The sequence below is a fragment of the Megascapheus bottae genome, chromosome 10, assembly GCF_031878675.1.
Source record: "Megascapheus bottae isolate mThoBot1 chromosome 10, mThoBot2.hap1, whole genome shotgun sequence".
In the NCBI taxonomy this organism is placed as follows: domain Eukaryota; kingdom Metazoa; phylum Chordata; class Mammalia; order Rodentia; family Geomyidae; genus Megascapheus; species Megascapheus bottae.
In genome coordinates this window covers 50,843,922-50,864,477 of record NC_143518.1, presented here as the reverse complement: position 1 = coordinate 50,864,477, position 20,556 = coordinate 50,843,922, and the positions used below count along the sequence as shown (strand labels likewise).

Sequence of the window (20,556 nt, the reverse complement as noted above, 5' to 3'; positions counted from 1 at the left end):
CCTAGGGAGGAATCTGGTGAGACTCTTATGCCTACAAGTGGAGCTGTGGCTCAAGTGAAAGAGTGCTAGCCTTGAGCAAAAGGAGCTCAGGGATAGTGTCCAGGCCCAGAGTTCAAGCCCCAGTACTGGTAAAGTAGAAGGAAAGAGAAAGAAAGGAAAGAACAGCAGGCAGGAAGGAAAAAGGGAGGGAGGGAGGGAGGAAGAGAAAAAGAAATATGGGCAGAAGGTATTGAACTCATCAAGCCTGGCATTCATCTCTTCCTAACTACCTACCAACTGCCCTAGACAGTGCAGAGCTTCTGGTCTCACAGAACCATAGTACCACCTTGTGGTGCACATTTGTAAGAACATGTGGTCAATCTATCGAATGACTTTTGTAACTTGTTTAAAAGTGTAAGCTCTGGCGAGGTGCTAGTGTAGAACACCAGCTACTCAGGAGACTGAGATCTGAAGGTGGTTCAAAGTCAGGGGACAGGCAGGAAAGGTGATGAGTGCCTTATCTGCAACAAACTACGCAGAAAAGAAAGCCAAAAGTGGCACTGGGGCTCAAGAGGTAGAGCACTAGTCTTGAGCAAAGAGAAGCTCAGGGACAGGTCAAGCACCAGATGGGCACCAAAGAAAAGGGAAGAGGAAGAGGAGGAGGAGGAGGAGGAGGAGGAGGAGGAAGAGGAGGAGGAGGAAGAGGAGGAGGAAGAGGAGGAGGAGGAAGAGGAGGAGGAGGAGGAGGAGGAGGAGGAGGAGGAGGAGGAGGAGGACAAAGGTAAGTTCTATAGTGTATGGCAGTGATGTGAATGTAGCACTGCATCTTAGAAAAATAGGTGAGAAGCTGGGCACATCTGTAATCCTAGCTACTCAGGAGCCTGAGATCAGAGGATCATGGTTCAAAGCCAGCCCAGGCACTAAAGTCCATGAGACTCTTATCTCCAATTAACGCAAGAAAATCAGAAGTGGCTTTGTGGCTCAAGGGGTAGGGAAATAGCCTTGAGCTGAAGAGCTCGGGGATAACATCCAGGCCTAGAGTTCAAATCCTATTACTGACAGAAAGAAAGAAAGAAAGAGAGAGAGAGAGAGAGAGAGAGAGAGAGAGAGAGAGAGAGAGAGAGAGAGAGAGAGAGAGAGAGAGAGAAACAAATAAATATGCTAGAGAAAAATCATTCAGGAGTAACATTCCTATCAAAGAGATATCCCTCTAGTCCACCATTATTGCTCAAATACCTAGAGACTTTCCTAGCTTTACAGGTGAACAGAAAACAAGGTCTTGCTGGCTTTTGAGTGGAAAGAGGGGGTACATAATGATTGAAAATGTCTCTCCTGGGCCGGGAGTTTGGCCTAGTGGTAGAGTGCTTGCCTAGCATGCATGAAGACCCGGGTTGGATTCCTTGGTACCACACACTTAGAAAAAGCCAGAAGTGGTGCTGAGGCTCAAGTGGTAGAGTTCTAACCTTGAGAAAAATCCAAGGACAGTGCTCAGGCCCTGAGCTCAAGCCCAAGACTGGCAAAAAAAGAAAATGTCTCTCCTCTATTTCCAAAGGTCTGCCCATTCTTAGGTCCCACCCCCACACACCTCTGTGCTGCTCTTCCTTCCCTTTCTGGTTTCTGCACAGCACTCTCACCCCACCCAACACTTCTCCCCCAGACTAGCCTCCTCCTCTTGCTGCTGTACCCCTAATGGCCACTTATTCTAACATTGCAAATCCTGTTACCTAGTCCCTTTTCCTGTTTCATTCTGCTCCAGATCACTTACTAATGCACTCCATCTGTTGCTCTGTTTATTGTTCTGCCCCGTTTGAACGGGTATGTTTAAGGGCTGGAACGACAGTCTCTCTTCACTGTTGCATAGTCAGCACCTTAAACAGCTACAGTGGGTGCTCGTGGTTGGCTCACTGAGGGAAGGTATGAATGGAATGAAGGAGAACTGTGGAATGCGGAACTCAAACTAGAACACTGGCATACCAGATTTCAAAATGAAGGAGAGCTCCTTACCTTGTTGGGTAGAAAAGACGAAATTTCCTAAAGCAAGGACTCGTGTCCGGGATGAATGACCAGGGCAGTCACATAGGATCTGGCATTCGGAAAACCCTGCTCCTGGCATCTAATATCTGTGGCTGCAGATGTGAATTTTTTGAGGGTTGTGTCTTTCAGTCTTGGTTCTGTAAGAAAACCCGATGGAGCGCGGAGCATGGCGGGGGGGAGGAGCTCACAGCCGCAGCTCAACTCACAGCCCCACTCCCTACCCCAGATTCCCGCTCAGGGCTGCTCTGCCTCCTGGTACTCTGCCAGCCTCCCCTTATCATCCCATGACCACTAATTCTCAGCAGGGGTTTGGGCACAGCAAAGGATGGCTGGGGCTGGGAATCTGGGCCCCACAGCATCTCAGGGCAGGCAGGGCAGGGCATCTTGATGCTTGAGCAGCCCGGCGGTGACTATGTCTTAGCAAGGATCATTCAGGCACCCTGTTGGATGCAAAGAAAGCCATAAATGGAAGTAAAAGGTCCTTGGGGGTGTTCTACCTGCCATGGGTATGGGGGGGGGGGGTCTGTGGGAATGAAAACCAGTGGCTAGACTTCTCCAGACGATTCAGTGAAGCTGGAGAAGGAATGAGAGGGAACTGAGCAAGGCAACTGATGCCCATGATGGCTGGCTTAAGACAACTTCCAGGCATGGAAGCCGTGCCAGCATGTAAACCCACCGATAATACATAGAAGCCAAATGCTCATTTAAAACTGGCATAGTACAGATTATGGATAGTGTAATTCAGACTAATTTTTCTTCTCTTTATAGGAGTACTGAGCAAATAGCACGTGAAGCAGAGGGTCAGGGGTGACATAGAAGCTAAAAAAAAAAAAAAATCTTGTATGCCCTGTTGATGGGGTTTCCCTTTTTTGTTTTTTTTTTTGTTTGGTTTGGTTTTTGTTTTTTTTTTTAAAGGGGGATTTTTAATGCAATGGCAATACACAGCTTTTTTTTTTTTTTTTTTGCCAGTCCTGGGCTTGAGCTCAGGGCCTGACTGTCCTTGGACTTTCTCAAGGCTACAGAGCTCTACCACTTGAGCTTCAGCACCACTTCCAGCTTTTTTCTATGTATGTGGTACCGAGGAATCAAACCTGGCTCATCGTGCATGCTAGGCAAGCCCTCTACCAGTAGGCCTAACTCCCAGCCCGGGTTTCCCTTTTTTGAAGAGCTCCATGTTTGTGTCAGACCAGGCTTTGGCAAATGACAGCAGGCCAGGAGTTACATCAAAATGTTTCCTTTTTATTTATTTATTTTTTTGTCAGTCATGGGGCTTGAACTCTGGGCCTGGGTGCTGTCTGTCCCTGAGCTCTTCAGCTCAAGGCTCCCACATTACCCTTGAGCCACGGCGCCATTTTCAGTTTTCTAGTGGTTAATTGGAAATAAGAGTCTCATGTACTTTAGTGCCCAGCCTGGCTCTGAACTGTGATTCTCAGATCTCAGGCTCTTGCACAGTTAGAATGACAGACATGAGCCACTACATACACACGCAGTCTCAAAATGTTTCTTTTAGGTTAATCCTTGGATGTATATAGTCACAATCTTCAGTGTGGGATGGTGTTTGGCTAAATACTGTCAGTTTTCAATGGTGAGACTACACTACCAATTGTATAACAAATCTTCGTATTCAACACCTGTTGGAGACATTGCTTTCAGCCTCCTGAGGAAGCACGATGAAGACACCTGGCAGCTCACCAGTGAGTCAGTACTGGCTGACCAGGAGTTTCTTTGCATTTGTTCATTTGTTTCTTCCGTGCTCGTGGATAGAGTGGATCGCTAGATTTTCTCCGTGTTTGTTTGCTGCTTGTGCAGATGACCTTTATTGTGACTGGTTGCTTAAGGATATAAATAGTGTAGGATTTCCAGGGAAGAGAGGAGAAAGGCAGGGAGAAGGAGAAAGTCAGAGAGAGAAGCAGAGAGAAAGAAATAAAAACCTCTGCTTGCAGCTATTTGAGTCTCCGAAACGATGCGTTGTTACGGCAGGCAGCGACAAAAACCTATTTTTTTTTGCCAGTCCTGGGCCTTGAACTCAGGGCCTAAGCACTGACCTTGGGCTTTCTCAAGGCTAGAACTCTACCACTTGAGCCACAGCACCACTTCTGGCTCTTTGTTCTATGTATGTGGTATTGACGAATTGAACCCGGGTCTTCATGCATGCTAGGCAAGCACTCTACCACTAGGCTAAACTCCCGGTCCCCTAGTCTTCTTTTAAAGATCCATCAAAATTCAAAGTTCGGCCAGGCACTAGTGGCTCATGTCTATAATTCTAGCTTCTCAGGAGGCTGAAAGCAAAGTTGTGGTTCAAGTAAGCTTTGAGTAAAAAAGCTGAGAGACAGCACGTAGGCCCTGTGTTCAAACCCCAGGACTGGCACCAAGAAATAAAAATAAATAAATAAAATCAAGTTTCCTTTAAGGGTAGGAAGTACAGGCTAGCAAGTTTCAACACGTCAAGTTTTTCTGCAGTGCCACCATGGATACCCTGTTGTCAGTTGTCCTGGGCACCACAGAATATAGCACAGCATCACTGGCTTTCCCACACTGGGTTCCAACAGCTCCTTCCCCAGTTATGACTTTGAAAACAATCCCAGTTCCCTGGGAAGCTGGGACAGTTTAGGGCCATGAGCATATAAGGGTTCATGGTTAAAGAGACAAGTGGGAAGATGTCATCACAGCAAAACAGCATTAATCCATTCTTTCCCCAGTAACACCTTTACCAATATGAGACAAGAGGTATAGGAAAACTAAAGCAGTCTTTTATTTGTTGGGAAAGAGGTTAAATGACAGCAAGTTCATATACTATTAATAGAATTTAAAAGGAATGAAATATGGACATCACAGTAATAAATTTCCAGAAAGGCAAATAGATTTGACCTATAATGGAATATGTATAAACAAGATGTTTTGGTAACTAGTGACCAATTTATATCCAGTTAAGGTTTTCTAAGTTTAAGCACATTTAAAATCAGACATACAATTGAAAACCAGCCATGATAGCTGAAAGCACATCACTCAGCCATTTAAAACATCTCAGCAAGTGCTACTCATGGCTATTTTCCTCTTCTAACATTATTTGCTCCCAAAATCTAGAATGTATTCCATCTCTAGTAGTAATCACAGGATTAAAAGCTCAACCACCCAAGGCAATATCACTCTTCTAGAGAGAGAAACTAAAGATGTGAACATCTTGTCCAACTATTGCTGAAAAGAGCAAAAGCCATTCCAAAATGTCACTGGCTACACAAAAGGGGTGTGGCTCACAGAACCGAGTATATAAAGCTACAGCAGCTAAATATACATCTTTAAAGGATGGCAATATTAAAAGATACCATGCTGGGCTCTGGGATGGGCTAGCGCATGCCCAGGATCTGTCTGCTTTTGAGTTGGTAAGTCTTCTCGATATCTGACAGGGCTTGTGCCCGCAGCTGGGCTGCATGGAGCCGCTTCTTCAGGTCCTTGCACTTGGACTTGGAGGTGAGCTGACTCTCCAACGCTTCGCTCCTCAAGTTCTCCTTACTTTCTCCACCAAAATGAACTTTCTTCTTCATTACTGAGGATGGAAGATCAAGCAGATCTTTAGAAAGAAAATGGGATTCGGATTACTTGAAAAGGCACTCAGTACCTACATACTTAACAAAAACTACTTAAGTCTTTTGTTCACATTTGAAATCTCAGGACCTGATTTGCTCCAGAACAGGTGGTTAGAGGAATGGAGGAACTGACAGAAATCACTCTATCTTTCTCTTTTCTTTTTGACATATGGTCTTACAATTTTGTCCAGACTGGTGTCACACTCATGACCTTCCCACTTCAGCCTACAGACTGGCTAGGATTACAGGCTTTATTACCAAACATTGGTACAATCTGCCTTTCAAACCACTGTGAAAATAATCTTGGAATATACAACATATTAAGGAATATTTGTTCCTTGGTTTGCTTCCTGAACAATCCACTATTCTCTGGAAGTTAAAGTGAGGGAGAGGGGCCACAATGCAACACTTTGGAAATCAGTGTAACTTGTCTGTGGTCTTGAAACCAAGTGTCCTAGGCAGGATACATGGCTTCTGGGAGAATAGAGAAGCAGAGGCCTTTCCCCTGGAGAAAACCTATGCTTTTGATCAAGTACTCAGTAGTACTTAGTTCAAAGTAGTTCAATTCACCAGAAACTTGCTCCAAAAGAAACCTTAACAAGTTCTGCGTGTGCGAGGCAGTCACATAACCAGAGCAGCAATGCCATCACTCACAGGACTCACAGATTACTCTAGAATCTTTGCAGTTTTTCTTCTGTACTCATTTAACGAGAACATGTTTAAATATTTGCTGAGCTCCTACTTCGGGCCATGGAGGAGACAGATCATAAACAAATAAACAACACAGACTGGGTTACCTAATAGTGACCTGGAAAACCATGATGGAGACAGGCCTGCTGGGTCACCAGGGTACAGAAAAGAGAGAGAGCCACTTAGATGAATCCTGAGCAAAGAGCCAATGAAGACGAGGAAGGAAGAAGCCAGGGGGCTATATAGATGGATGGCAAAAAGTGAGACAGCACCCAGGAATCCTGCCAGCCAGCAGCCCCCACTCCTCCCTTCACCACTGAGTCTGCTCCAAAGCCAACAGGATTGCTGCTGGATCTTAACTCCACAATCTCAGAGAGTGTGGGGGGTGGAGGAAGAGTGAAAGAGGTTATCCTGAGGCTTGAACTCAGGGCCTCAGTGCTGTCCCTGAGCTACCACTTAAACCACAGCTCCACTTCTGGCTTCTTTACTGGTTAATCACCAATGGGAATATCATGAACTTTCCAGTCCGGCTGGCTTTGAATCACAATGCTCAGATCTCAGCTCCTGAGTAGCCAGGATTACAGGCTTGAGCTACCAGTGCCTAGTTTTAACCTCACTTTATCTTATTAATGGGATAATTGTACAAAAAAGAAAAATTGTTTCTAACAAGAATGGTATCTCGTTCAATAGAAGAAAATGTATGTTAACTAAATAAAAGTCAGCTTTGGAAAAGATGTGGCTAAAGTTAGAGTCTACCCGAGCCATAAAATGGATGAGGCTGTTTCCAGTTTCCTGACTTCACACTGGCCTTCTCCCACTGCTGTTGCTCAGCTTGGAGCTCTGACAGGCTTAGTACTTGTAGAGCCCAATGCTCTAAAACATCTCTGCATCCTGAGCAGATTCCTGCAGCTCAAATATTTGCCAAGATTCATCCTCCCATTGGTAGATTCCTAGATTTTTCTGTCTCCCATACAGTGGAATATATCACCTACAGCTATTTTCATCCTTTGTTCAAAGATTATCAGACCAAGATGTAAATAAACAAACTAGAAGAGTCACCCCTAAAGAAGTCTTCGAGAACCCTCAGGATATAGAAAGGCAATATAAGCTTTTTCATCTAAGTATGCCATTTATGGGTAGCTGTGGAGTTGAAAAGAAGCAGAACTGAAGGGGGGGTACACATCTATAATCCTATCTTCTTGGAAGACAGAAATGGGAGAATCATGGTTCAAAGGCCAGGTTAGGCAAAGTTAGTGAGAACCAATCTCCAAAATAAGCCAGGTGTGGTGCTACATACGTATAATCCCAGCTATTTAAGAGGCAGCGACAGGAGGAGTTCATTTTACAGCCACAGGGACAAAGTTTGTATCTGACAAATAAACTGAAAGCAAGATGAGCAGGGATATGGGTAGAGTGCTTGCAAGCTCAAGGCTCTGAGATCAAGTTTCAGTAGTGAAAAATCACCAGAATGATAAAGAGATACTTTAACAGATAGATACAGCTACGGTCCATGTGATCTTTTGCACCAGTTATTGCAATCAGTGCACTAACAAAATCTCTATCCCACTTGCAAAAGACTATTCCATTTACCAAATCCATAGACTGCCTCAATCATCTACTAAGAATGGAAAATGGCACCTTCACACTGCTGTCTATATGAAATAAAGGGAGCATCAGAAATTCCATTACAAACTCAGATGCTCAGCTCTGTAAAACTCAACCAAAGATTTTTTTCAAGTCAAATATTTCAGCCTGGCACTGGTGGCCTGTAATCCTATCTACTCAGGAGGCTGAGATTTGAGGATCACAGTTCAAAGCGAAGTCTGTGAGATTCTTATCTCCAATTAAACACTAGAAAACTGAAGTGGCTCAAAGGGTAGGGGTGGTAGCCCTGAGCTGAAGAGCCAAGGGACAACAACCCAGGTCCAGAGTTCAAGCCCTACAACCAACAAAAAAAAATGTCATATACTTTGTGTCATAAAGAAATGAAGAGGAAAATTATTTCTGCACTTTACATTTCCCTAAATCCTGATGATGAGATAAAATGTTCACAGATTTTACTATGAAATAGAGAAAGCTCATTAAAAGATCCCCCGGTGCAGAGATAACCATACGTCAAGGGATGCTGCCTCTGGAAGGCAGCAACCGAGCAAGATGTCTACAAAAACCAGTCACTGAGTAAAGAAGATGCAGGACTGTGCATTAGATGGCTTAGCAAAGAGCAGAATGCATGTCTTTTCTGTAGCTGCCATACTTTGAAACATAAGAGGTCATGGTGTTAAAACACTAGGACTTTTGCTTGAAAATATACAGAAGAAAATAGAGGGTTTTTATCTTATTTTATTTTGGTCATCATGGGACTTGAATTCAGGGCCTGGGCACTATCCTAGAGCTCTTTGTGCTCAATGCTTGTGCTCTACCACTTTGAACCACAGCTCCACTTCCAGTTTTCTGGTACTTAAAAAGCCTTATCGACTTTCCTGTCCAGACTGGCTTTGAACCATGATCCTCAAGATCTCAGCCTCCAGAGTTGCTAGGATTACAGGTGTGAGCTGAGAATAGTTTGATCAAATCTACATTAGCTTTGAAGATGCTTTGTTGTTTTAAAAAAAAAAAAATCCTAAATTATCAGATAGCCTGATAAGGTATATAAAAGATAAAATCTGACTGCTCAAGTCTATGAATCAGTAAGTCAGCCAACAGGCAAAAAGAATTTTATTTATAGTATATTGATTCCACAAAATACCTTAAAATTTGACTTTATAAAATACAAGACAAAGCCACCCAGAGAGCACCACGGTGTATAGCTGTCTAGCTCAGAGATGGCTGTCATACCTGGATGGCTTGCCAGAGACAGGAACCTGTGCTCCTTCAGTAAGCTGTAGTTCTTCATCAGGCTTTCTGCTCTGGCCAGTTTGTCTTCAGCTAGTCTCTCTCGGATGCAAAGTTCATGTTCCTTCTCTTCCAAAAGGGAATGGAAAAAGAAAGCAAAACATTAACGAGGAGCTTTGACCATAAAGCAATTTACATTACAACTAATCTTATCACTCAGACTAGCATGCCTGACCACAGATGAGTCATGCTTTGTGAACGATTTCTTGTGGATAACCTGGGCAACCTGACTGAGGTAGTTTTAATTTAGTGGTTGACTTAGCTGTCTTATGCTATCTTATGTTTACTTGTAAGGACTTGTTTAAGCAAATAGTTAGCTTTCACTAGGTCATGTTGTGTGAGAGGAATGCATGTGCAATAAAAAGTTCAAGCAATCTCTGCTTTCCACAGAAAACATGCAACAGCAAAATTTCAGGGCATCTCCTGGCCTCATAGGACAAGAGCACCTTCTGGCGCAATAGCAACACCCAAACAGGAGGGGAAAAAAAACCAAAAACAAAACAAACCAGTAAGGAGCAGTTCTGCATATTTGTGACAAAGGCAACTATTTATTCATGGCCTAGAATTCAAAGAGTAGCTAAATTTCAGCTGCTGAATAAAATTACATAAGACGGGTAAGATATTAAGAACAGTTTTGAGTATGAGTGTGTGTGTGTGTGCGTGTTTCCTTTTGACAGAAAAGTTACAAAAGCACAGGCTGTACCTAGTGAGTAGGCCTAGCTCAGCACTATACAATGTTTCATTATCGTTAGGAAATAAAATATCAATGAACACACAGGATGTTTTATACTTTTATACATTTTATACATGTCAGTAGAAAACCAGTTAGCAATGGGTATCTGGCTATGAGTGCAAAAGAGGATACATGGCCCATCTCTGTCTCTGAAGAGTGGTCTGGCGTGGCTATCTGTAATCCAACCTTGGTAGTGAAGAATATTGACTTCCAACATCAAAAGCTCATTTGTAAGCCAGGCATTGGTGGTTCACCCCTTATCTTAGCTACTCAGGGAGGCTGAGATCTGAGGACGGTGGTTCAAAGCCAGCCCTGGCAGCAAAGTCCATGAAACTCTTATCTCCAATTAACGACTAGAAAAGTGGGAAGTGGAGTGGTAGCTCAAAGTGGTAGACAGAGTACTAGCTTTAAGCAAAAAAGTTCAGGGACAACTGACAAAAAAAAAAAATCTAGTTAAGCCAAGTGCTATAATTCTAGTCACTCTGGAGGCTGAGATTTGAGAATCATGGTTTGACATCAGCTGGGGCAAAGAAATCCTTAAAGACTTAGTCTCCACTAACCAGCAAAAATCCAGACCTGAAGACAGTCTTGAATGGAAAAAATGGAGTACGAATATAAGGCCCTCAGTTTAAGCCTAAGTACCCGCCAAAGCAAACGAAAAAAGAATTACCTTCAATTCAGTTATTCCTCATCAAGTTTATGTTAATAATATCTGTATTATCTATTAACCTAAACTATTTTGTACCTATATTCTCCATGGTTTGCACACTTGCAGTCCTGTGAACTGTGTGGCATGTTAAATCTAGAGCCTCCCTCTTTAGAAGATGAAACACATGGTTTTAATAGCGCAGGTCAGAAAATGTAAAACTCTTGCTTTACAACGGAAAAGCTTTAATGATCAAAAACAAAATAACTATCATAAAGTATAATACTTCTCACGTAAGGGCCAGCACAATGAATGTTAACAACGTATAAGAACTAGTAACTGATTCTAGAGAAAGAAGTCCAACAGAAAGTTGGGCACAAAGAAAGCTAGGCACTGAAGGCTCATGCCTATAATCTTAGCTACTCAGGAGGCTGAAATCTGATGAGCCCAGCCAGGAAAGTCCCATGAGACTCTTCTCCAATTAACCTGTCAAAACCCTGAAGTGGAGCTAGGGCTCCAAATGGTAGAGTGCTAGCCTTGAACAAAAGAGCTCACAGACAGCACCCAAGCACTGAGGCACGGAGTTCAAGCTCCACTACAGATAAAAAAAGTACTAGGAGGCTTCTGATTGAGTCTTGAGTAGATGCTTTGATTTCTGAGTACAGAACACACAGATGTAGATATACACTATTCTGCTGGAAAGATTCACGACTTACGCTCCAGTCTTTCCTCACGGGCTTTGAGGGCACGCTCTCGCTCCTGCAACTGCATTTCCTTCAGCTTCAACTCACTCGGTACCGGGGTGGAATCCTGCAACTTTTCAGGCTCTCCTAATCGTCGCCCTCTCTTCTCAAGATTTTTTCTTTGCTCTTCTGCAACCAAGTCTGCTATCAAAGGATTCTCAAGAATGTCTTCAACGGAAGGTCGATGGTAATCCTGATTAAGAACATTCAGAGTACATCACAATGCAGAACAGAATCCCCATCCTAAGAGGGCAGTTACATAGAAGGGTTGATATACGACATGGCAAAAGAAAGGGCTTCTTTAGGGACAGATGTTTAAACATCTGGAAAAATAAGTTCACTAGCCTTAAGGGTCTGGGTCCTCAAGGTGAGATGCAGTTTCTCTTCTCTTCTCTCTCGCTTGTTTTTTTCCCCTGCTGCCAGTCCTGGGGCTTGAACTCAGGGCCTAGCACTGTCCTTGAGTTTTCTCAAGACTAGCACTCTACCACTTGAACACAACAACAGTTCCAACTTTTTCTGTGTATGTGATACAGAGGAATTGAACCCAGGACTTCATGCATGCTAGGCAAGTTCTACCACTAGGCCACATTCCCAGTCTTTTTCTCCTTTTTATATAGGGGCTCAAACTCAGGGCCTGAGCCCTGTTCCTCAGCTTTTTACACTCCAGACTGGTGCTCTACCACTTTACTATTTGAACCACAGCTTCGTGTGTGTGTGTGTGTGTGTTTAACTGGACATGCGAGTCTTACAGGCTTCCTGTCTGGACTAGCTTCAAACATGATGCTTCCTGAGTAGTTAGAAGTACAGGCATGTACCCGGCAGATGCAGATTCCAACTTAACTTTTCCCTTCTTTCATCACACCTTCGTAAGTTCCAGAAGTATCATGGCGGGCCGGGAGTTTGGCCTAGTGGTTAAAGTGCTTGCCTAGCATGCACGAAGACCCGGGTTCCATTCCTCGGTACCACATAAATAGAAAAAAGCCAGAAGTGGTGCTGAGGCTCAAGTGGTAGAGCTCTAGCCTTGAGAAAGACCAAGGACAGTGCTCAGGCCCTGAGCTGAAGCCCAGGACTGGGAAAAAAAAAACTTTAGCAATACATAGTTGCATAATATGAATAAATATTTCCTGTGATATAAAAACAAAACTAAAACAGAAGTATCATGGCAATTCCGTGTTGGTCTTAGAGAACTGCTAGGACGTTGTAGGGAAGTACTCCCTGACATCTCAACTCTACTATCTCTTCCATCCCTGCAGCATTACCACCCTTCCTCACATGAGCCTATTCCCGGGATATCTTCTTTCTCCCCATGACCTCCCCCTCCCGCATCTCTCTATTCAAGTTATTTCTCTCTACTCAACTTGTCCCCTGGCCCTCTCTCTCCCTGTGATCTTTATAATTTCTCAATTAGAACTAAAGGCAAAATAGTATCAGATTTCTGGCCACTTCTTTATTATCTGACACTATGAGGTAGGCAAGGAAAGGGAAACTGAGCATATGGAAACTTTTGCAATCGTTCCTTGCTCCTGACCATCTGCTTCGGCAGCAGAGTGGGAGGAAAAAAGGGCAGAAGGCAGGTAGGCAAGGGGGCTCCATTTCCTGATTTACATATGCTGCCACGCGTGCTAACAGGGTATATTTAGCTAAGGAAGTTAATGTTTCTTCTCTTGTATTAATGAGTATAGTTAGCCAAGGAAACTATTCAATGTTTCTTCAGACTCTGCCACTCTACAAGAGAATATATACTTCAAAATTTAACAGATAAAAACCAGACAATATAAAATCTTATAACCTTTACCTTTAAATTTAACATCCTTGTAATTATGCCATTCAATTCATCAGAGTAACGATATGGAATTCTCCTAAATTTGCCTTCTCTGATCTTTCCAGCCAGTTCTTTTTGGTTAAAAGCTGTAAATGGAGGCCTGAGACAGGAAATGGAGAAGAAAAGAAGAAGCAATTAAAACTAACAATGGAAACATACAGTACATAATAGGACATGGCTCAAAATCAAAAGCACAGCTTAAACACCAATGTGTATTTATGTTTGTACTGGGATTCTCTTCTATAACCAACTTTAGTAGTTCCTCACCACTGTCCCCATTGAGGACTGAATAGTTTTATTTGTGGATTGTCCCCTATTTTAAGGTACCTAGCAGGATCCATGGCCTCTAGTCAATAGCTACCAACAGCGCTCTCTGGTGGTGATAACAAAAAGTCTCCAGACAATGTTTAGAATGTCCCCATGAGAGCAAAATTGTTTTCCCATTCCCGGGAGAAAATCATTGTTCTACAGAATAGTTCCAAAAGGGAAAAAACTGAAAATTGGGAAGAATGGGAGTTCTTTCCTAATCTGGTCTCCAGACTTTTTCCCTTGATAATTGTTTCATTTCCTCTCTGCCACTACAGTAACCTTCATTACCTGCCCGACCTATGAACTCTCCCCATGGACTCAGCATCAGCCAAGATACTTAACAAATGAGGACTGAGTTTCACAGGTCACAGTTTCCAGTTACATAATAGTGCTGGGTTTTTTTTAATCTCTTGGTTCTACTTTCAGACCTGAATATGTTTTTATTAGCATGGATGCTCAAAATGCTGAACCACTAAGAGTAACAGTTAGTTGTAAACCTTAACTGGAAATCAACCCACATCATACTTACATTAATGCACACAGTTCATACAGCAAACAACCCAATGACCAGATATCTGATTTCTCATTGTAAGACATGCGATTTATTTGTTCCTAGATGAAAAGAAAGGTGAGGGAGTGAAGGAGGTAAGACTTCATTTTGTTTTAAAGCTAAAAAAATTATACCTGAGCCAGGCTTGGTGGCTCATGCCTGTAATCCTAGCTACTTAAGAGGCTGAGATCTGAGGATCACAGTTCAAAGCCAGCCCAGGCACTAAAGACCATGAGACACTTATCTCCCAGTAACCTCTGAAAAATGGGAAGTGGCACTGTGGCTTAAGGGAGTAGGCCTTGAGATGAAGAGCTCAGGGACAGCGCACAGGCCCAGAGTTCAAGCCCCATGACCAATAAAAAAAAAAAAAAAAAAAAAACTGCACCTGAGATCTGGTGCCTGTGCTCTTGCCTGTAATCCAGTTTCCTGGGAGGCTGAGATCTGAGTATCATGCCAACCTAGGCAAAAAAAATCTGTGAGACTCTCATCTCCAATTAATCAACAGAATATCAGAAGTGAGCAGTGGGTCAAAGTGGTAAAGACCTAGCTTTGAGTAAAGGAGCTCAGGGCCTAAATTCAAAAGAAAAAATTTCAGTGTAACTAAACATGTATCTAGCTTAAATTAAAATGAACAGGCAAGACTAACTGAATTACTCATTTATATATTATCTATTATACAGCAGTAATATATTCTCATTGCCTGCTTTAATGGTTTGCTTCTCTTTCATGCCTACCCTCATACTGGTCAACCAGACCCATTATTCCCAAGGAGCCCATTGGCAGCACTAAAATCTCCACAAGGCTAGATGTGACCCTAACAAGTGTCTGATAGCACACTTCTCAACAAGCAATGCCTTAGGGAAACAGATGGTCTAATTACAAGGGCAGAAGGAAAAGGAACAAAAGAATTGTACAGGTTTCAAATTTTCCAAGTACCCCTTCTGGATAATTTTCCTGTAAAGATTTTCTATGTGGAATATGATACAGTGAGAAAATGGCTCTGTCTAGCCATGTCTAATTTATTTTTTTTTGCCGTATCTAATTTTAGTCACAAAATTGTTAAGTTTATAAAGTTTTATATTGTTGTCAGATCTGTTAGCATAACTTATTTGGGAAACAGTTAAGAAATGACTGTACACTATGGAAGAAACTTCTTATCTGCTCAAACTCCATACACACACTGCTGCCCTTATTGATGAAAGCATTTTGAAAAATCATCAGACGATATTTAATGACACCCCAAACTTTGCTATACTCTTTGTCCTCGCAATTTTACGTTTATGACTATCTATAAGCCAAGGAAATAAGAAGGAAGGATAGTACATGCAAGGAGATATACAGCAGAGCTCCTTAGAATAGTGAGAAATGTTAGATACAAAATATCCAGCATTAGATACACTACCTAAGTAAAATGTGTAACACATTCAGGAAAGATAAAAACACTATGACTTGTAATCCCTAGCTAGTCAGAAGCTGAGATGTGAGGATTAAGGTTCAAAGCCAGCCCGGGCACAAAAAGACCTGAGAATCTTATTTCCAATTAACCTCTAGAAAAAACAGAAGTGGGGCTTGGCTCAAGGGTAGGGCAATAACCTTGAGCTGAAAAGCTCAGGGACAGTGCCCAAACCCAGGGGTAGGGCAATAGCCTTGAGCTGAAGAGCTCAGGGACAGCACCCAGGCCAAGTTCAAGTCCCATAACCCACAAAAAAAAAAAAAAAAAAAACCCACTATGAGTAATTCCAGGCTGTTAGATTTACTAATCAAGCAAAACCCTAAATCCCTTGCGTTGGAACACTTAGCATTAGGATATTAAAAGTAGGTAAATCCTGAAATACTTACAGGAGACATGTAGTAAGGTGTGCCAACAAATGTTTTTGCAAAACTCGTATCATGATTTAATATCCTTGCTAGGCCAAAGTCTCCAAGCTTGACATTCTGCTTGCCATCCAGGAAGACATTGGCTGGTTTCAGATCGCGGTGCAGCACAGTGTGGCCGCCATCACTTCGTCGGTGACACTCCTTCAGGGCCAGTGTCAACTGAGTCATCACTCGAAGAACAAACTCTTCCTCTAAGTACTGCCTGAAACCAAAGCCAGTGTATAAATGTTACTTCAAATAAAAACATTACAGATATGGCTAAGGTCAATTATTTTGTTTTAAAAATGTACGAAGAGAAATAAATTATCTTTTTGTTTGTATGGGGTTTTTTGTTTGCTTGCTGGTTTTAGAGTCTGGAACTTAGGGCCTGAGCACTGCCGTTGAGCTTTTGTGCTCAACTCTACCATTTGAACCACAGCTCCACTGCCAGGTTTTTTCATGGCTAACTGGAAATATAAGCCTCATAGACTTTCCTGCCTGGGCTGGCTTTGAACCATGATCCTTATATCCCAGCCTTCTGAATAGTTAGGATGACAAGCATGAGTCACCAGTGCCCACCTTTACTTAACTTTTTGCTCATGGATGGTACTTTACCACTTGGCCAAATCTCCATTTCCAAATTTTTGCTAGTTAACTTTTAGATATGACTGCCCAGGCTGACTTCAAACATATATCCTTAGACCTCAGCCTCCTGAGTGCTAGGAGTGCAGATGTGAGCCACAGGTGCCCAGCAAATAGTTATCTTTACATAAATATGGCTATTGGTTTTCCAGTCATTTTCAGGGGTTCTGTATGTAGACAAGCCAAACAAACCTGCTTCCATATTACTATGTCCCTGATCCTAACACAAGATGCTTAACAGTAACAAACCTAGACCCATTTTAAAAAGACTGCATTTACCTTTCCTTGGTTCCTTTTGTAATTACACTAGCCAGGTCTCCTCCTTCGCAATATTCCATTACAATGTACAAGGTTGTGTTGGTTCGGTCAATAATTCGATCATAGTAACGAACAATGTTTGGATGTTTCAGTTCACGAAGCAAATTCACTTCAGAGACAAGCATCTGTTTCTCAGCTTCTGTCATGGAGCCATAATCAAGCTCTTTCCAAACTAATATCTGAAAAGAAAATTTCCAAGTTATAAGAACTTATGCTCAGAAACAATCAACGAAGTAGATAAAGGTTCCAAAATCGCATAAGTGCTACCTCTTATTTATTTATTTATTTATTTACTTATTTAGTGGGTCAAGAGCTTGAACTCGACCTGGGCACTGTCCCGGGGCTCTTCAGCTCAAGGCTTCAGCTCAAGGCCCCACCCCTTGAGCCAAGCCCCACTTCCCCTGAGTCAGGTTCTTTTGTGCCCAGGATGGCTCTGAACCTTAATCCTCAGATCTCAGCCTCTGGAAGTAGCTAGGATTACAGGCGTGAGCCACCACGCCCGGCTAAGTGACCTCCCTTTTAAACACATCCTCCACTCCAAAGTCATGATCGTGAAATTCAGTTCAATAAACTTTGTAAGTCCTCGACTTATTTCCTTAATCTTTCTCTAAACTTTAATAAGCAGTGAATGTCCAGGGCAGGGAGGTGCATGAAATATACCAGAGCTCTCCAAATCCCTACTCTCAATTTTTAGTGAGAAATAGGGGGTGGTACTGTGGTCAAAGGTAGTAACTGAGGAGGTCCAAGTCCCCTCTGCCTATTTCCGAGAACCTCAGTAAAGATCCGGCAGCGGCCAGGCAGCTTCCACTGCAATGTAACTTCCTGAACCAGATCTACATTTACTGGGAATCCACTTATCACAATAATAAGGAATTCATGTGAATGTAGAGGCTGTGGTGGTCCTGTCCCTTGTCCCCTTTAACAGAAGTTCACAGCGAGGTGCCTGCCACCTATGGAAGACACTAAGCAAGACACAACGGGTAAGAGAAAATATGGAAAAAGAATTAAGCATGAAAAGAAGCACCGGCGGGACGCGGAGGCAGGGGCCAGGTTGAGACTTCCGGGCCGCCGGGCCCGCAGCCCCGGGGGTGGGGGGAGCGCAGGGGCGGAGACTGGGCCGCGCGCTCACCTTGCCGTCGCTCTTCCTCCGGATCTTCTGGCAGCGGCCGTAGGAGCCGGTGCCGATGGTGTAGAGCACTTCATAGTCCTCCACCCGCGACGGCATGGCCGGGTCGCCTCCCGCGGCCGCTGAACCTCCGCCGCCGCCTGGCTGCAGCTACTCCCAGACCTCACCGACCCGAACCCCGGTCCTGGCCCAGTTTAACCGTCGCGGGCCCCGGCCTCGCAATCTATTGGCCGAAGGTGAGGCCGACACGCTTCTCTGATTGGCTAAGAAAAGAACACAGCGCCCGAGGTATCCTGGGAAGAGCGCGTCGCTAGGCAACCGCGTCGGGTCGGCGCCTGCTCCCGACCTCTAGAGAGAGGAGGGCGGAGCTAAACCCAAGGCCGGAGGGCGGGGCGAAAAAGCCTGGGTTCTGGGTTTGGGGTTGGGGGGCGCTTTGGTAGTAGGGTGGAAGTGTTTTTCTCCCCAGTTCTGACCCTCAGATGAGGTCCCTAAGGTAACTGGGGTCCATGAATCTCAGACTCTTTCTGACCTTTCCACGTTGACCTTAAAATACCCTACCCACACTTCTCTTGCACCTCTGCGCTCTCCCTCTCTCTCCCTCCCTCTCTCCCCCCCTCAACCTCCCCACTCTCCCCCCCCACGTGGCTGACTTCCTGCGGAACCTGGGTGTGTCATTCACTTTATGTCCATCTACACAAACCTGAGAAACCAGGAAGTAATAGTATTTTTATTTCTCAAGGAAAAATAGAAGCACACTCTTGTTTCGTTGTCCAACAGACAAAAAATTAGCACTATTGTAAAAATAAGTTATTCACGGGAATTATTAAAAAACCTCCTTTCATTGCTAGATACTGAACACCACATTGGGCAACCTACAGAAAAGTGTAAAAACCTCATGGCAGAACAACAGGGCCCTGGTGTTTCAGAATATAGAAGGGAATATGGGAGTCCTAAAGCAGAAACAGTTAAGTGTTACCTTTAAGACTTCTATCAAACAAATTACTAAAAAAGACTGCCAGACACCTAAGGTGCCCAGCACATAATTTGTTGGCAGTACTTCATGAATTTCATGAATTGTAGCTTCCATGGAAACCAACTCACCTAGCTAAATGGAACAGTCTTATTTTTACCCAGGAGAGAAGTCCTAGAGCTCTTCAACCAGAGCTTGTCAGAGTATAATGTGTATTACCAGAAAGTGAATAATTTGGTAATGCATAAGTAGGTCAATTTTCTTTAAATATCTACTCAGTGTGGGATTAAAAGGAACCTGATGTTCTAGTAATAAGAACTACAAACCTATTACTTTGAAAATAATGTATTTCATGCACTGAGTATAGCATAATTGGAATTTCCAACCAGGAGAAATTTTAAATTAATAATCAAGGGCATCATCTTACCTCAAAGGAATAAGACTAGTTTGTATCTCATACGTTATGTAAGTGGCTAAAACTGGCTGGCTGAAATCATTTGCATTACGTATTTTTCCTTTCTTTACTTCCTTTCTTTTCTGTGTGTGTGTGTGTGTATGCATCTTACAATTACAATTCATGGAATTCTTTGGCTAGCCTACCCCAAATCTAGTTCTGAACCTTCACTGTCTGCTTTTCAGCTGTGCTCACACGTATGTACCAGTACTTGAGCTTGAATTAAAGTCAGGTATCGTGCTTTTTCTTGTCTTTTTTTTGTTCAAGGTTGGTGCTCTACCACTTGAGCACACCTGCACTTCTAGTTTTTTACTGGTTAATTGGAAACAAAAGCTTCATGGACTTTTCTGTCTGCGCAGGCTTTATTTGTTCTGTGATCCTTAGATCTCAGCCTCCTGAGTAGCAAAGATTAACAGGTGTGTTCCACGAGCAACTGGCCAGTCTTTCACTCTGCTCAAATTCAAAACACTTTTTCAGTTTCTCTTCATTCCAACGGCTATTCCTTCCATCATTTGATTTGTCTGGAATTCTATTTGTCCTCCCTCTTTCACCCCTTCCCCTACCTCAATCATATCTGTCCAGAGAACAAAACTTGTCTTGAAAGATTCCATTCCACCTTTGTTATCTCTACTCAGAGGAGTCTAACATAGTAAATTCCTCTCTCCACAGTGCCCTCAGATCCTGATGTACATGAAAGAACACACTTGTTTATCAATGATTTCACAGTAGCTAAACAAACTGTCTTGCAGCTAGTGTAAGTCCTGGAATAGTGGAGCATACAACAAAACATTGTTAAATGAAAATCTGAGAAAGCCATTTATTCATAGTTATGCAAGGATTTGTAGTGAACCCTGAAGTATTCCACTTTCAAATGCCACCAGTTCTGTAGCAGAGATTCTCTGGAAAAGAGCCAAGTCAGGAGAATGGATAAATACTCTTAGCATATGTGTTCATTTAATGTTTACTGAGTGCTTATTGTGAAAGTTGTAGCAGTTCTAACAGGTGTGTGTGTGTGTGTGTGTGTGTGTGTGTGTGTGTGTGTGTGTGTGTGTGTGTGTGTGTGTGTGTGTGTGTGTGTGTGTGTGTGTGTGTTGATACTGGAACGTTAACTCAGGGCCTCAAGTTCTTTCTTAGCTTTTTCATTCAGGGTTGGGCTCTACTATTGGAGCTATATGAAAGGGATTTCCCCAGTTCCTTCCCACCTTAC

At 43.1% G+C, this 20,556-nt stretch overlaps 1 protein-coding gene and 1 long non-coding RNA gene across 3 annotated transcripts; one reads left to right on the top strand and one right to left on the bottom strand.

The window, feature by feature from the left end:
* Window positions 1–4,767: 4,767 nt before the first annotated feature.
* On the bottom strand, window positions 4,768–18,122 carry LOC150058427 (serine/threonine-protein kinase Nek2). 2 transcript variants are annotated; one of them, XM_090341244.1, is made up of 8 exons: window positions 17,929–18,122; window positions 16,761–16,978; window positions 15,822–16,062; window positions 13,962–14,044; window positions 13,097–13,223; window positions 11,275–11,494; window positions 9,123–9,248; window positions 4,768–5,581 (listed from the first exon to the last, which is right to left on the bottom strand). In XM_090341244.1, exons 1-8 carry the CDS (start codon window positions 18,022–18,024, stop codon window positions 5,358–5,360), a joined length of 1,335 nt encoding a protein of 444 aa, XP_090197370.1. In that variant the 5' UTR covers window positions 18,025–18,122; the 3' UTR covers window positions 4,768–5,357. The 2 variants fall into 2 exon arrangements, with proteins under 2 accessions (XP_090197370.1, XP_090197371.1); XM_090341245.1 differs by having other exon boundaries at window positions 4,768–5,557.
* Window positions 11,544–15,980, top strand: LOC150058428 (uncharacterized). Its single transcript, XR_016536884.1, has 3 exons — window positions 11,544–11,668; window positions 13,708–13,796; window positions 15,894–15,980. It is a non-coding gene; the product is annotated as an uncharacterized LOC150058428 (long non-coding RNA).
* Window positions 18,123–20,556: the final 2,434 nt, after the last annotated feature.